The sequence below is a fragment of the Patella vulgata genome, chromosome 1, assembly GCF_932274485.2.
Source record: "Patella vulgata chromosome 1, xgPatVulg1.2, whole genome shotgun sequence".
NCBI lineage: Eukaryota > Metazoa > Mollusca > Gastropoda > Patellidae > Patella > Patella vulgata.
The window spans coordinates 81,011,829-81,028,992 of record NC_065879.2 but is presented as its reverse complement, the minus strand read 5'-3'; the positions used below and the strand labels follow the sequence as shown (position 1 = coordinate 81,028,992).

The following is a 17,164-nucleotide window of genomic DNA, read 5'->3' as shown; positions in this document are numbered from 1 at the left end:
TTCGATCAAACCAGGTCATGTTTACGTCAGGTCTTATTATAGAAATCAGAGGAGAATTCATTGCATACATAAGACGATGTTGTCTTTAATCGCTTACTATTTATTACAAATATCGAATCCTAATTATCCACTAACCGCGTCTTTTTTATCTCAGAAAGTGTTGTACGTCTAACACTTCATAAAGTTTATCAACTTGTACATCAAGCGCTCAATGTTCGCGTGTGACCTTTGACATCACGCGTGCAGAAATTCTTAATCGTCGGGCTGTTGATTAGGGGAACCCTTACATTTTTGTCCTGTAAACTCTCCATAAGTGTTTTTCGGGGAATCCAGTATTTTTCTAGTAAGATTGGATATCTCTACTTTCTATATATACCAAAATTGCCATACTTTTATTGGAAATAACCACCCGATAAATACTTTTCTGGGAACCCATCTTTAAGTTTCTATATTGATATTTAAACTTCCTTCTTTATTTTTGAGCGTTTCAATTAGCCTACGACGCTACGGAACGCAATTTAATTGATAGATACGATGGTTTAATTTGTGATTCGGTCGCTATTTAATCTGAATGATATAATATAATCTGTGCAAATTGCGCGTTTATAAATAAAAAGTTGTAAATTGGAACGTGAATGAAAATTATTGATCAGTCTCGTGACTTTTACGTCATAATTTTGCGTATTAAGACAATAATCCCCAAAGGTATTATAGATTAGCTTGGGCCATGGTTGGTTATTGTAGATAATGTACGTGTTGTTTTAACCATTTGTGTATAGGGATAATTAGAAACGCAAACATTACTAATGGATGAGATAATCTGGGACTATTTTTCTTCGCGACTTCATCTGGGTGTTCACTTGTATATAAATGACGTAGTACTTCTATTCGTCCCTCGAGGACGTGGTAACTGCTCCGACTGCACGTGTTTGTGAGATATAGCTTCTCACAGCACGATTTTCAATCATTTGTTTAAAAAAAATATATAAAAAAAGTATAAAATAGTGAAAAAATTACAAAAAAATCAGCAAAACTCTAAAAAATTACAAAAAATTGTTGGTTGAAACGGCAGCAGACGAGGGAAACCTAAAGAACAGATCGAAAGAACATCAAGAAATTGAAGAAATCAGCCATACTTGACGTGTAAAGAAGTTTATTTTGTGAATTCGCAACAACCTAGATCGTAAAGATGAATCCAGCAGGACCTAACTACCCTATGGCTACACTGTACGTCGGTGATTTACATCCAGATGTTTCCGAGTCCATGTTATTTTCCAAGTTTTCAACAGCAGGGCCAGTGGCATCCATTCGTGTGTGTCGAGATATGATCACGAGGCGATCATTAGGTTACGCATACGTTAACTTCTCTCAACCCGCTGATGGTAAGTGAAGATTTAATTTTTGTGGGCATTCACAGATTAATAACTGTAGATGATGAAAATCATCTTTATTTATATTAAGAGATGTTTACTTCCATTGCATTTTATTGAAAATGTCAACGATGGTACGAAAACCAAATCCAATATGGCGGATCTATTTCGTCATAATGAATAAGAATCCCCCAAAATGGAAAACACGTGTTTTGTGTTTTATCACTAGATTATATGCTTAATCTCTTGTCTGTATGATGGTTCCAAAGATATTATTCAATGTGGTGAAATTAATGTTGAAAGGCGGAACATTAATAAGAAAATTCCAGATTTTCCTGTCCAATGATCCCCCCCCCCCATCCACAACTCCTCACTACGTAACGTAGTATGTATGTTGATAGTTGTATTCGGTTTAAAATTGAGATTGATCCCGACATTTAATAAGAAAAATTGGCAACATTTTTCGTGATTCGTGATATCAAAACGATCGATTTCTGCCACATCCAACTAGAATTAAGCATATAGCCATATAATCCTACCTGGTATAAATCATTGTTTTCAAAATCGAGGCCTTAATAAGCCGTTATTAGGAACGCCATTTTTAAACGGGTGAAGTATTGTGGCCATATGTATACCTCCATGATGGCGGTGTATGTCGGATAAATAGGCTTCATTAATTAAAACACAATAGTTGTGCCCCTATATTGGTCTCTGTTAGTTTAATTAATAGTATAAATTATCTTATTTTCATGATGTTTTACGTGAGTTTGCCACTTAGAACTAAAGTCACCAAATCGTAGCCAAAAACAAGCACAGCAATATCTCAAAAGTTTTTAGCTATGTTCTCGTAGCTATTGGCGCACGTGCAGGGGTCTTTCCTATTGCACGTAAATGTACTACCTGGAGTAACCCATGAGGTTGAGAATTGAGAAGACGTCCCTCTCTCAAGCCACATACACCCACACCAGACATGACCGCTGCAAGCCAGAGGTGACTGTCCAGGTAGAGCTTGATGCACGACACTACACCACTAAGCCATCCCAACCCATTAATGTAATTTAAATTATCTGCAATTCAGTTTCGATTTTAAGTTGATTATTGTATTTACATTGAAATTAATGACATCATTTTAATATTTTCAGCGGAGAGAGCACTGGATACCATGAATTTTGACACCATCAAAGGAAGACCAATACGTATCATGTGGTCTCAAAGAGATCCCTCTCAACGAAAATCTGGAGTTGGAAACGTTTTCATTAAGAATCTGGATAAGAGTATTGATAACAAAGCTCTGTACGATACATTTTCTGCTTTTGGTAACATCCTTTCTTGTAAGGTGAGCTCCCAAACCTATCATTTTAATTTATCTAATGGATGACGAATTTCGTGTTATCATTATCTGATTAAAACACATATCCCATTTCTTTTCGTTTTATAGTTCAAAATTTCGTTTAACTTGTCTTTACTACACTAGGATCTGGAATAGTTGTTTTATTATCCACGTTTTGAAGTCCGGGATAAGCCAATTTAACGGTCTGTTACGGCGACTTCTTGGCATGCCATGCACAGAACTGTGAGTAAACCACTAGAAACGCCGACGCTGATTGATTAATTAATGTCTGATGTCATAGGGTCGAAAGCCGCTCGTACAACCCCTGACACGACCTTATAGTACAACTTGTCAGATCTTCATGTAGTGTAGGCCGTCGAAAGTATAAAAAACGAAATACAGATCTAGGTATTCTAATCAGATTGATGTTATCAGTGCTGAATGAAGTGATCAGAAACTCAGATTTGGTGAGCCTTGTCATCGATCAAAACCTGATTTAATGATATAGAACGAGTCGAGGGTCTGTTACATGTAGGCCTGTAAGAAAAGAATGAAATTAAATTAGGTTTAATATCCATGCACCAACAGGGCTAATTAAGACAAGTGCAATGTATATGACATGCATTGTGCTATGAGCCATATTGTCTAGACTGAGTGATGTTCCCACCTACTATATTTCTAATTACCAACGGTTCTTTTTATGTACACTGGACATTGGCCGAGAAAGTTCTTCCAGATTTTCCGGCGTGGTTTCCCCTTGTCAGTGATGCAGGATAGAGGGGCTGACAAGACTAGACTGCTGTCTAGTTGTTCAGATTGTACGAAAAAGCGAGGTCCTGTGTACACATTGGCGTGCACATAAAAGATCCCTTGACAGTTGGAATTTGATATAAGAGTAGGCCGTAGCGCCGCTGCCTGGGCAAAATTTCCCTCATAGCACACTGTATGGCATATGTCCGTCTTCATTAGCCCAGTTCGGAGCAGAACAGTAGGACGTTATACCCCATTTCATTTCTAGTTAACGAGCGTAATACTCACTGAACCACTAAGCATTTTCATTCAACACTGACGTCAAACCCATGTCTTTGGTCATCTGCTTATTGCACACCATGTCTACATTCGTAAAGATCATGCCCGCCAATATTTACTTATGCCATATGGCCTGAACTGCCTCTCAATTTTGTTTTGATTTTATATAATAAAAAAATATGAATAATTTTGATTTTCTTCAGATTGCCGCTGACGAACAAGGCTCCAAAGGTTATGGTTTTGTTCATTTTGAAACCGAAGAAGCAGCTAAACAGGCTATTGAGAAAGTCAATGGTATGTTGTTAAACGGTAAGAAAGTGTATGTAGGAAAATTCATCCCCCGACGGGAGCGTTTAGCAATGATGGGTGATAAAGCTAAAAAATACAACAACGTATACATCAAAAACTTTGGTGAGGAATATGATGATGACAAACTGAAAGTAGAGATGGAAAAATTCGGAAAGGTCATCAGTGCAAAGGTAAAATATGTTTTTAATAGCAGTTGGATGTTATAGTTCAGTGTTTGTGCCTTGTAATTGAAACTATTTTTCATGACCTTGAGTACCATAAACTCATTCTGATATTTTTGAAAATCATTTTCAATTGAAATTCGGAACCATATATTTTTGGGGCCCGTTATTTTATTTTTTTACCATTTTAATATTTTTATAGGTGATGACAGATAACCAGAATCTATCAAGAGGCTTCGGTTTTGTCAGTTTTGAAGATCCAGAAACTGCTGAAAAGGTAAATTAGATTACATATATCTGTCGGTATTGATATGTATGCCTGCTGGGGAGGTTGGATGGCCGAATGGTTAGCACGTGCATGCTGTATCATAGTCTGGCATTGAGTCAACTAGCCTGGTTTCAAATCCCCGGTTGTACGTGACAATGAGAAGGGTTGCCTGTCCAACCTCGTTGGTTTACTCCGGGTCCTCCGGTTTCCTCCCACTGCTAAAGCCCCCACGCGCAAGCAAATTATAGAAATAAAATTGAACTATGTGTTAGTTCCGAAATGAGCTAGTTTGTGTTTAGTGGACGTTAACTGTCAAAATGTCAAAACAGGAAGTTTACAAGCAAGTGAAAGTCGCCTGTTTATAAGAAGTAACTCCTTTCATTTCTAACGGGTTTTGTCATTAAAAGTTGTCGGAGGTAATGTTATAGGTGTCGACAAAAGCCGACTTTAGTCAGCTAAGAGTTAAAAAAAAAAAAAAAAATTATTGGCAGATAAATCAGTAATTGTATCTGATGGCTGGTGAGACATTTTCCACGTTTCGTAAGTTTGTCATTTCTGGTCTCGCTTTCAAAATTCTCCGCCTGGGTTTCTCCTTGTCAGTGGTGCAGAAAAGAGAGCCTGACAAGGACAGCTATCTAGTCGTTTTGATGGGACAACAACCAAGGCCCTGTGTACTGTGTACACATTGGAGTGCACGTGAAATATCCCTTGGCAGTTTGAATTCGATAGTGCCGCTGCCCTGACAAAATTTCCCTCATAGCACACTGTATGATAGCAGAACAGTAGGATGTTAAATACCATTTCATTTAATTTCTAATAGGTGTCACAGCTCCATTGCCCGTGTGGAAGAGTAATTTTTTCCTGATTTGTAACCCTTTTTCAACTTAACGTCATACGGTGGCTATTTAATATTTTGTAATTTTAAAATATTTTGGAAGCCGATATCCTGTTCTTTTGTTTGATATAATTTTTATATATGTGTTCATTTTATTAATTTCATAAACGTAAGTTGAAAAACGTTAATTTCCCGTGTTTTGACGTTACGCTGAAAAATTTTGTCACGTTTTTAAACGAGGGTACCCCACTTCAAGTACTTGGCGGGCGCACTTATTATTAATATTATTTTTTCATTCTAATATCATTAGAAAGATAAATGAACGATCTTTCAATTGGTCGGGGGTGCTTTGTTGGCATTTCGAAATACCATGCATTTTTTGCAAGTTGAACGCTTCAATTCACGCAATCTTTTTTTTAGGCGATTTGTCAATATAGCACCCCCGACCGATTGAAAGTTCGTTTTATTGTCGTTTTGATGCTATTAAAATCAACAAAATCGGAGCATGGCAAGTGCGCCCGCCAAGCAATTGAAAATGGTATACAATGAGAAATTTTGTCAAAAATAAATCGCGTAGTTTAGCCTTGTTATGACGTCATTTCAACACCAAAACTAAAATGTATTCCATGTTCCTTAGACTCATATTCGCGGTAAATTACGTCGAAAGGCAACTCCGATGTTTATTTATGAAGTAAGCGTTATGTTATATGAATAAAGGACTTACCTGAAAATAAATAAGGATAGTTAATTCCATTTTTTTCACGCCTTTTGGCTTTGCTGGGTTGACTGTGTTTACATCACGTGACTCATATTCGCGCGCTTTTATAACCATGTGACAGGATATAAATATAAAATCGAATGGAAATTTCCTATCGGCGACCACACGTCTTTACTTTTAACACCAAACATTTTTCAAGAATTGAACAATTCCGTAAAATTGACGAATGTTTCAATGCTCTGAAATCATAAATTCGCTGTTCACTGAATTATTCAAGCCCAATTTTAAAGCATTTCTGTGCACACGAATGGAAATGAAACCGGAAAACATCCACACGGGTCTTGGTACTGACAGCAGGCAAGAGGAAGATAGTATAGGTACTACTGATAATTAGTACATCGATTTCTATCCACTTAAACGGATATTATACCCAAATATATAAAGTTGGACCAACTAGCTGAAATAATTTGAAAAATGACTCAATTTCTGGATTTGCCGTTGGCGATTTGCAACATTTCGTTTGAGATGATGGAACCGGCATAGATTATGAATTAGGTCAGTCATGTCAATACTAATTACTATCATCACTCAGTATTGATACGGATACCCAATTTTCGCAAAACGTTTTAGTTTTTACTAAATAATTTAGCATTATATAACAGTTGTCATACTAATTATTATGATTTTAATTCTTTTTTTTAGGAAAATATATTTAACACCTCGAGTATCACATATTTGTTGGCCAGTTAAACAATTGAATAAACGGACAAACCTAAGGCCTTAATTGGGCCTTGATTCGATATTTGTTTACATTGATTAAAATATACAAAAAAGGAAGCTGCTCAATGGGCTACATACCAATTTGAAGGAATAATATAAATATTCAAAAGTGAAGTAAAAACATAACAATTCTTTGAGTTAAATTGTAGCTGTTAGGCCTAGGCCTTTATAAACATGACTAGGCCTACCATAGCCTATCAGTAACTGAGTAACCTACTTTTACTCTTTAGTCTTTAGAGAATAATTTTTTATTGGTCAATGTTATCTTCTGAGTAGAAAATAATATGTAAAAGCAGAATTCTAACAATAATGTAAGCAAGGAATGCTGAGAACAATGATAATGCAACAAGAGTTGTCCGTTTTTTAAAATTATGTGGTTGCTATGACAACCATCCAAAATCCTTAATAATTCACTAAAATTATATAATTCTTAATATTTTGTATTACATGGGCTATAAATATATGCTAAAAAGCTTTCTGCTACTGTACTTAAAATGTGGCGATCAATTGGTTTGTCATGGTAAACATCATTGAAAATGGAATAACATTGCCTTTTTTGGGGTGTTTGTTTTCGTTTTGATTGCTATAAAAACCAAATATTAAGTAATATACAAGAGTAAAGATAAGTAATTTTAAAAATTCACAAACATATTTACTTGTAAACAAAATTTCTCTTCAAGATCTTAATTCCTTTTATATTTTATTTATGTCTTAATAATGGCCAAAATGGACAACTAGCTACTGCAGAATGTTCTTCAAAAGGGAACCCCTTTCCAGCTCTTGGGAGAAGACATATAAATATTTTCATTTTATTTATTTTTTAAAATCTTGTCCAATAGCTTCTGTTTTTAAAATAATACAATTATCAATATTGATGTCATGATTATTGGAAAATAATGCTTTTCGGAAAAAAATAAATGTGGTTGCTATGGTAACAGCCCAAACTCCTTCATATTTTTCTCAAACTTACACAATCCATATCATTTAATATTACATGGGTTTCAAATATTTTAAACTGCTTACTTTAAAATGTGGTGATGACCTTTTGGGTTATGGTAAGTAGCGTTGAAAACGGTCAAAAATTGCATTTTTTCCATTTTGGTTGCTATGACAACCAAAATTGATAATATATGGCGGATTGGAAATAAGTGATTTTAAAAATTCACAAACTTTTTGACATATTCCCATAATTTCACATGTGTATCTCCATTCCTTCTTATTTTATTAATGTCCCAAAAACGCCCCAAAAATAGGCAATTGTGTGCCGCGGAAAATTGTTCAAAAATGAACATATATTCAGCTCTTGAGAGAAGGCATATATATATTTTTACTCTTTTTTTTTTCGTTAATCATACTTGATAGCTACTGATTTTAAAATGCATAACAACCAGGTTCAAAATTACAGATATAACATGCACAAGACCATTTTTGATGAAAAAATTGACCAAAATCGCTCTGACAAAATGGAATTTTTGAGAAAACCTATGTATTTTGCAGTTACTGTGGAAATCAGTGTAATTATTACAAAAATGTGAAAATTGAAGCATAATTAGCCTTAAAGTTGTATTTCATGAATTTACATCTTCATTTTTAATAGGTTTGATATGAAATGAAATATGGCATCACAAAAAACACCAAAAATGGCTTTTTCAAAGTGTTGAAAAACCTTTCTTCCGCGAAAAGTCAAAAATCGCAACTTTGAGCCTCAAGAAAAAAAAAAGTTTTCATCCGATTTTGAATCTGTAAAAAGTTTTGTGAGAAGAATGATGAGATCTACTTGGAAAGCTAATAAAATCAAATGTATAATCATAATCTCAAAATCACCTTTTCCACCAATTTCTAATCAATGCTAAAAATGAATTTGTTCTGAATTTTAGTGTGTAGACAATATTATGGGAACAGAGCTCAATGGCAAAACATTGTATGCTGGTCGAGCTCAAAAACGTGCTGAAAGGCAGGCTGAGCTCAAGGAGAAATTTGAGCGATTGAAGATGGAGCGAATTAATCGTTATCAAGGAGTGAACTTGTATGTTAAAAATCTGGATGACTGTATCGATGATGAACGACTGAGAAAAGAATTCTCACAATTCGGTACCATCACTAGTGCCAAGGTAAGAACAAAGTTGATGTTATTTTCAATGTTGTGAACATGCCACCACTCGCCCCGTCAATATTTTGACTGTTAAATTAAGCGACATTCTGTTGTGCAAAACACTTATTGTCCATGCTCGAATGTCAAGTCTGGAACATTCCGAATTTTCAGAATGGCAGTCTTGTCAGTTTTCATTACACACCCGATTGTCTCTTTTGGGATTCAAAGAATTGAATTCCCAGAATGTTTGAGTATCCCCAATAATTTCTTCATGACCAATTTTGGACCTGAAATGGTTAACCCCTATGAACTGTACCTATTCAATTGTGTATCATTATGAAGAATTTGTATTTATACATGTTAAAAGGATCCTGCGAATAAACAAATTTCTTTTCCAGGTGATGGGAGATGGAACCAGATCAAAAGGATTTGGATTTGTCTGCTTCAGTTCACCAGAAGAAGCAACTAAAGCTGTCACTGAAATGAACGGTAGAATTATTGTTGCCAAACCTCTGTATGTCGCACTTGCTCAACGCAAAGAGGATCGAAGAGCTCATCTAGCTTCCCAATACATGCAACGTATTACTACCATGAGACAACAGGTTAGTGTTGGGGGTGGGTACCGTGTATTTTGTCATAAGGTCTGTTATTGTGTCAACAGGTATGGTTTAGATTCCCAGCTTATACATTGCCTGTCCATTCTCACTAGTTTTGTCTGGGTCCTTCGGTTTTCTCCCACTGCTAAATACCCCTACATGCAAGCGAATTATTGAAATAAAATTGAACCATATGTTAGACCTGAAATAGTCGAGTAGACGTTCACACTCCCATTTCTCTCTACAATTTTGTTTCCCTGTTAACCGCAGATATAAAAGACAAATCCATTTTGTATTATAAAGCCTCCATGGTTGGAGGGAATGGAGGGGGGACAATTTGACTTATCTTGCCCTTCCATGTAATGTGCTTGTGAAATTTCATACATTCACCATAAAATTAGTATTCAGACAAGCTAGTCTGACTATTTTAAGGGGGATATTTTTAATCTTTAGCCTTTTGCACATAAGTATTAAGGGAATGTTAATCTCTTAGCAAACTACAATATTGTGAAAATTGTATCTCTCAAAGAAATATTCAAAAATGTTTCTTTTACATTCATTACAAAGATATGAATTGTACCATTTTGTATCCACTGTATAGGATGTGGTCGACACATACCAATGATTTCTACTGAACTTTTTTTTTTATCCAATTGAACCCAATCTCATTAAAACACAGAGATCCTATTTCGTTTTGTTTTGGGGGGTTGGATGGCAGAATGGTTAGCACGTGCGTGAAGTATCATAAAGCCTGTCATTGAGTCAACTGGTGTGGTTTCGAATCCCCGGTTGTACGTGACAAGGGGTATGGTCGCCTGTCCAACCTCGTGGGTTTTCTCCTGGTCGTCCGGTTTCCTCCCACTGCTAAAGACCCCTACGCGCAAGCTAATTATTGAAATAAAAAAAAAATAAACTATATGTTAGTCCCGAAATGACCTAGTTTGTGTCGAGTGGATGTTAAACCCCATTTCTCTCTCTCTCTCTCTCTCTCTCGTTTTGTTTTTTTATAGTTCAAAATTTTGTTTTATTTGTCTGCACGTCACTAAGGATCTGGAAGAGTTGTTATATAATCTGCTTTCTCGATGGTGCAAGGGATTAGCCCATGAATCCATCTGTTACGGCGACTTCCTGTAGTGCGATGCACGGAACTTTAGATATCCCACTAGAAACGTCGACGCTGATAGATTAATCAATGTCTGACGTCATAGGGTTAAAAGCCATTCGCACGACCTCTGACGCGACCTTTTACTACAACCGGTCAGATCTTTATGTAGTGTAGGCCATCAAAAGTATTATAAAAACTAAACGTAATGTAGATTTGTATTTAATAAGATTGAACTCAAGCTGAATAATATCTACCATTGATGTTTGGGTGATTAAATCACTGTTTTGCTTTTCTAATCATAATTTTGGTCATTGAAGGGTTTTTAGGGTAATTAATGTGTTCTTTGTGTAAAATTTGTCTTGAGGTAATTTGGTCGGTTATCCAGCTATAATCATCCCTTTCAATTTCAGCAAAATGCTCAGTACAGTCAGATGTTCCAACCAAGTGGAGCCGGTTATTTTGTTCCCCAACTGCCTCAGGCTACTCGTGGATTCTTCACACCAACTCAGATGCCACAAGTTCAAGCTAGTCCAAGATGGCAGGCTCAAGTCAGACAACCTGCACCAGGAGGAGGTGAGAAATAATATAAATATGAAGATGTTCTTGCGAGCAATTTCAGAATGCATTTCCCCTAAAAAAGCTAGTGATTGAGACACTGACTGACAATGGGGTTAGAGTTCGATCCCAGTGTTGCAAAAATGAAATGGGGGTTTAACGTCCTGTTCTGCTTCGACTAGACTAATGAAGACTGGCATACGCCATGCATGTGCTATGAGTGAAATTTGGCCCGGGCAGTGGCACTTATATCAAATTACAACTGCCAAGGGATCTTTCGTGTGCATGCCAATGTATACAAAGGACCTTGTTTTTTCGTCCCATCCGCACGACTCCCAGTGTTGCCCAAAAAAGTTATGGAGGATTTTCTATCTTGGTATTTCGTTGTCTGGTGTAGAAAGAATGGCTTGTAAAGGTACAGTGACTAGTCGTTCGTATCGTACTAGAAAACAAGGGCCCATCCTGTGTAATGTTACTGGTTGCATAAAAGAACCCTTAGCAGCTAGAATTAAAACTTAATTATCCCCAACTGACTGCTGAAACCTACAGATCATGAAACTTTTGTAATAAAGCTAGCTTCAATGAAATTACCTATCAATTAATTATAAAAACTAAGCCGTCTTGTAATTTGTCCAGGGGAAACAACTCCATATAATATACAGTTCCTATGTCAGTTCAGACCACTAAAGAATAGTCCAACACACATTATGGAAATCATTGAATGAAATGTTTTATTTCCCAAATTTTCTTTCAGCAAGCTTCCAAGCTGTTCAAAGCAATCAACTTCGACCAGCTCGCTTCCAGGGTAGTGGACAACAGGGTGTAAGAGCTAACATGAACGCTCGACCTATAACTGGACAAGCTGGTGGTCAGCCAGGTGGACAGAGAATGATGGGTCCAGGTATGCCACGAGGACCCCCAGGGGCTGCCGGTATGGCTGCACCCCAGAGAAGTGCCTACAAATTCAACAATCAAATCAGAAATCCTCAAATGGGTCAACAGGTCATGTCACAGGTAAGGATCATATTGTTTAAATTTTTTATCTGCGTACACAATTCGTATGGTTAGAAAATTAATCCGGTGACAAAAAATATCATGGCATCTGGCAGTCTTTATTATAATATTTACGTTGTGTAATGTGTGTAACAGTCTTTGCCAGGTGCCTTATGTCTAGGTTTGTGTGTGTGCATATCCAGATTTTCTGACGTGGTTCCCCCTTGTCAGTGATGCAGGTTGAGGGCCTGACAAGGACAGCTGTCTGGTTGTTCAGGTTGGATGAAAAACATTGGTGTGCACGCAAAAGATTCCTTGGCAGTTAGAATTTGATATACGAGTAGGCCGTAGTGCTGCTGTCCAGGCAAAATTTCCCTCATAGTACACTGTATGGCATATGCCTGTCTACATTAGACCAGTTCTGAGCAGAACTGTAGGACGATAAACCCCCATGTTATTTGACTTTGACACACTGTATTGTGTATGCCCATCTTTATTTACTCAGTAGGTGCAGAAAATTGGACGTTGAACCCCATTTCATACTTTCCCTCCACCCACCCAGTTATAAATATTTGACAAACAGTCATAAATTTATTGCCATTGTATAAAACTTGATGTTCTATTTCAGCCTGCTGCTTCAGTGGTAATTGCTGGTCAGGAACCATTGACCGCCTCCATGTTGGCTGCTGCTCCACCACAAGAACAGAAACAGATGTTGGGAGAAAGATTATTCCCTCTGATCAATCGTATGCACGCAGATCTAGCTGGTAAAATCACTGGAATGTTGCTGGAAATTGACAACTCAGAATTGTTGCACATGTTGGAATCCCAGGAATCTCTCAAGGGCAAGGTATGAAATCAAAATTTGCTTTGGAGCAGAGAATATGTTGACAATATAATTGGCATTAAAAAATCTTTTTTCGGCATGGTTTCCCCTTGTCAGTGATGCAAGACAGAGGGCCTGATAAGGACAGCTGTCAAGTCGTTCGGATGGGACGAAAAACCAAGGTCCCGTGCACATTGGCCTGCACGTAAAAGATCCCTTGGCAGTTGGAATTCGATATAAGAGTAGGCTGTAGCGCCGCTGCCCGGGCAAAATTTCCCTCATAGCACACTGTATAGCGTATGCCCGCCTTCATTAGGCCGTGTTGAATTGATTCCTTGTTTCTCCTGCCACCACTCTGGCAATCATGTGCGGTAGTGCGGTAAACACAACACAAAGTGGGTTTCAAAACACAAAGTGGTCTGGCATAATACCTATATAGTCTGAGGGTTGTGTACCGTTTTTAATAATATTATAAATAATCTAGTTATATTATTGGTTAGAATAAAAACACAGATAATATTTAATTAAATAAATTTAATAACAAAACTAAAATTTGGTAACAAGTGGCTTCTTTGTTTAACTTTTTAAAAAATGAAATAACCATATTTTGATATAAATTTTCCGTATTCTTGTGTTAAAACACAATGGAAACATTCCTGTTAGACGATATTTGATTCGCTTGTTGAGTTATAGATGGTTTCCATAATATCATCGAACGTGAAAGTGCTGGGAATAACCACCATAGTCAAGTCGAGATAAGTACATTCGCGTACCGGTCGGCCTAATTTATTTATTGATGTTCAAGGAAATAATAGTGGTCCCGTTTGTTCGTTCGTTCGTTAAACTCGAGAAACGAGCGAACGGGGCCACTATTATTTCCTTGAACATCAATAAATTAGGCCGACCGGTACGCGAATTTACCTATGTCCCGGCATAGCTCACCATTTTGTAAGGCGTGCGTTATTTATTACACAAGATATGATTGGGTAATACTTGAATAATAATGACATGTGTTATAATTTTAGCCAATGAAAAAATTGATTATTCAGGTTCGCTGTTGAATATTAGTGATTGTCTTACAGTTTATAATATGCTTTCTCATTAGCCGAAATGACTGCTACACGCGCCATTTTGCGGAATTCATCCAATCATATACAGTGTAACTTATTCCATAGTATGCGGGCCCCTACATGTGTATTATCAACCGGATCCATTCACTTGATTTGATATTTGTTTATTCGGTGCAATGCCTATTTTCTGTCTTGTCCGCAGGTTTATCTTGTAGATTTTTGTTTTGCGTGTAGTGCGGCCCCCTGCACTTATTTAGTTCGTAACGATGAATAAACAACGAGAATTGACTTCTGATGTTTGGTAGAATTTTATTTAGATGTTAACGTAATTTTTTGAATATTTTTTTTTGTGTTAAAAACGTAAGCGCACGATTTTCGGGGTCCTCGACCTAAGCGCGCGGGCAAGGAGAAACAAGGAATCAATTCAACACGGCCTTAGCCCAGGTTAGGAGCGGAACAGTAGGACGTTAAACCCCATTTCATTTCATTAAATATCTTATCTGCTAGCTCTTACAACTTTTTTGCGAGCCCAGAGGTCAGATGGTTGTTTCCTGTTGGCTGAGAAGAAGCTAGTTTAATTGGGAAGAAAAACCAAGGTCACATGAACACTGGCGTTTCGTATAAGAACTCTTCAACAGTTACAATTTCACTAAGAGTCTCGACAGAAGCGCAGCAGTACGGCATAACTAAAAGTAGCTGTCTCTAACTCAATATCATCAAAAGTCTTCGGCATTGAAAACACAAATTATTTGTCTATTTAAATCAACATTGATGTTATCTTACTGGGAAAGGATGGATTTCTGATATCCAATATTTAAGACAAAATAAACATTTACCATTGGTACACGAATCGTGTACCATAATACGTTTCAGCGCCATTGAGACTGGTGTATTTCGCCAAACATAATTGATTTAGATATTAGAGTAAAAATGGAAATGATTGACTGTAAATCAGTTTAGGTCCCAAATATTAGTGATTTAGCTCCTTTAACTTAATACATGGAATTTAACTTAAATCCTTGAGTAATTTTGTTATTTGTTTTCAGGTTGAAGAAGCTGTGGCTGTACTCGTGGCTCATCAAGCCAAAGAGAGTGCTACAAAGAAAGGCCCTGAGTAATCTCCCTTGGAAAGGATTTAGCATTGGATCAGTTGTCACCAGATTCACAGAATTTCTTAGAGTTTTAAAAGGAACTCCGTTTCACCAACATACCCAAAAAAAATTTAAAATAATTCTGAAAAAAAAATAGTTTCACCTGGTTTACAAATCTAAAAAATTAACAAAATTTGTTACTTTAGATGTTTGGTACTTGAAGTTATTTAGAAAAAAAAAAAACAGTAAAATTTTGGATTATCAATAAAAAAAAATATTTACCAAAGTAACGTAGATTTTCTGAAATTGAAATTAAATTGAAAGTGGACTTTGACAAGCAAAGGAATATTTAATATTGTCAAAACTTCTAGTCAAGTAATTGACTTTTCAAAGCGTTCAGTTTGTGTTGGGCAAGTCAAAGTGTCAGCCTTAATTTCATTTTAGTTTCCGAAAATTAATTTTGGGATGAAGATCAAAATTTAAGAACTATTTAACAAAAAAAAGATGGGACAAATCTACAAAACCAATCTTTTCATGGAAAGATAAAAAATACAAATGATTAAAAAAAACTGCAAAATAATTTTTCAATTTGTAGATACTTGTTTATTTACATTCACTTAAAAAAAAAAAAACGCAAAACAAATTGCCAGTTTGTAGGATATTTTTTTTCTTTAGTTTATTAATGGAGAAATGGTTTACTATTGAGGATTATTTTCTTTTAACTTTTATTTTCTTTGTACATTTTTGAAATTCTTTGGTTAAAAAAACACTGTACATCCAATAAAAGAAGCTGTTCAGATTTTTTTGTTTCCTTTTCAAAGGATTGTAAAAATGTTATATTTTAGTTAATGATTTCATGTTAAGAGATCTTGTGATAGAAATTTTAGGATGAAAATGCATTTTAACAATCGAGTGGCAAATTAAGGAATTCCATCTGGAAAAAAATAATTGATTCAAATTTGATCCCCAAAATGGGTGTGGTTGTGATCAACAGATCCCGAGAATGGGTGTGGTTGTGATCAACAGCATCTTATGAGAATGCACACCGGAGATTAAAACTTTTAAATGTGAATGTTTGTAGTCTACAGGGACACATGAGAATTCATACTGGATAAAAACTCTATAAATGTGTTATCAGACATTGTCTTGATTTGAACTTAATGGTCAAGGGGGTGTCTCAGATGTTTTTTTAGTAAATTGTTTTCCTAGAGAAATCAGTCTATGAAAGAAAACAGGGAATTGGGGACGGATAAGTTTCTATGAATTATTTTTATAACAAGGTCTCTTCGAATTCAAATCTGTTTCCATATTATGTGGAAAGTTTCATATTTCTAGTTCCTTTCAACCAGTCTTTAATTTCTCTACAATAAAACTATCATTCTGGATTAAATATATATCTAGTTTGTTGTTATATATTCCCATATTGATATCTGCTCATTTGTAGTCATTTGAATGGAACTAAAGATCCAAGATCCTGTGTACACAACAGGGGGCACATAAAAAAACCCTTGACAGTTGGAATTTGACTGTGAGTAGGTCGTAGTGCCAAGGACTTTGAAAGGGTGGGGAATATAATGCAAATAAAGATTTTTAAGTGGAGTCTTCGCTTATGAAAAAAGACTTGCCCATTCCTGAATAGCTAGCCCATACTCCCATAACTTGGATGGTTCGAGACTATACATTGTCTGCCATATTAATATTAAGACTACCCTGATATCGCAAAGTAGGTCGTACCCTTTAAAAACCGCTACCCCAACCCACGACTAATAACTTGGATGGTTAGCGACAATACCTTGTCTGCCATATCATTATTGTGGAATACAAAACTATACATACTTATGGGGAAATATGAAAGCTCCTTTCCATAAGTATGGTTATAGTTTGGTTTTTTTTATACCCAGTTACTAAATCCCACTAAAAGAATACTATTGTGGAAGCACATTAACAGTTTAGTGGTCTGCCTCCAGTTGAAATTATTTCCCTTGAATATACCTGATAGAAAGTGCAGGGGGAGTACACCAGACATAATTACACAA

At 36.2% G+C, this 17,164-nt stretch overlaps 1 protein-coding gene across 1 annotated transcript; it reads left to right on the top strand.

Annotated features, from left to right (window-relative positions):
• The first annotated feature begins 882 nt into the window (after positions 1-882).
• On the top strand, positions 883-16,522 carry LOC126824298 (polyadenylate-binding protein 4-like). The gene is made up of 10 exons (XM_050553508.2): positions 883-1,382; positions 2,513-2,706; positions 3,933-4,208; positions 4,402-4,476; positions 8,678-8,911; positions 9,291-9,494; positions 11,004-11,166; positions 11,903-12,162; positions 12,770-12,991; positions 15,084-16,522. The coding sequence occupies exons 1-10, from the start codon at positions 1,190-1,192 to the stop codon at positions 15,153-15,155; spliced, it is 1,893 nt and encodes a 630-aa protein (XP_050409465.1). The 5' UTR covers positions 883-1,189; the 3' UTR covers positions 15,156-16,522.
• Positions 16,523-17,164: the final 642 nt, after the last annotated feature.

What these genes read in the sequence shown, in the direction of transcription:
- LOC126824298 (XM_050553508.2), top strand. Translation starts at nt 1,190, where the DNA reads ATGAATCCAGCAGGACCTAACTACCCTATGGCTACACTGTACGTCGGT. An exon ending in TTACTACCATGAGACAACAG is followed by an intron (nt 9,495 to 11,003) that starts GTTAGTGTTGGG and finishes TTTCAATTTCAG; the next exon opens with CAAAATGCTCAGTACAGTCA. An exon ending in GTCAACAGGTCATGTCACAG is followed by an intron (nt 12,163 to 12,769) that starts GTAAGGATCATA and finishes GTTCTATTTCAG; the next exon opens with CCTGCTGCTTCAGTGGTAAT.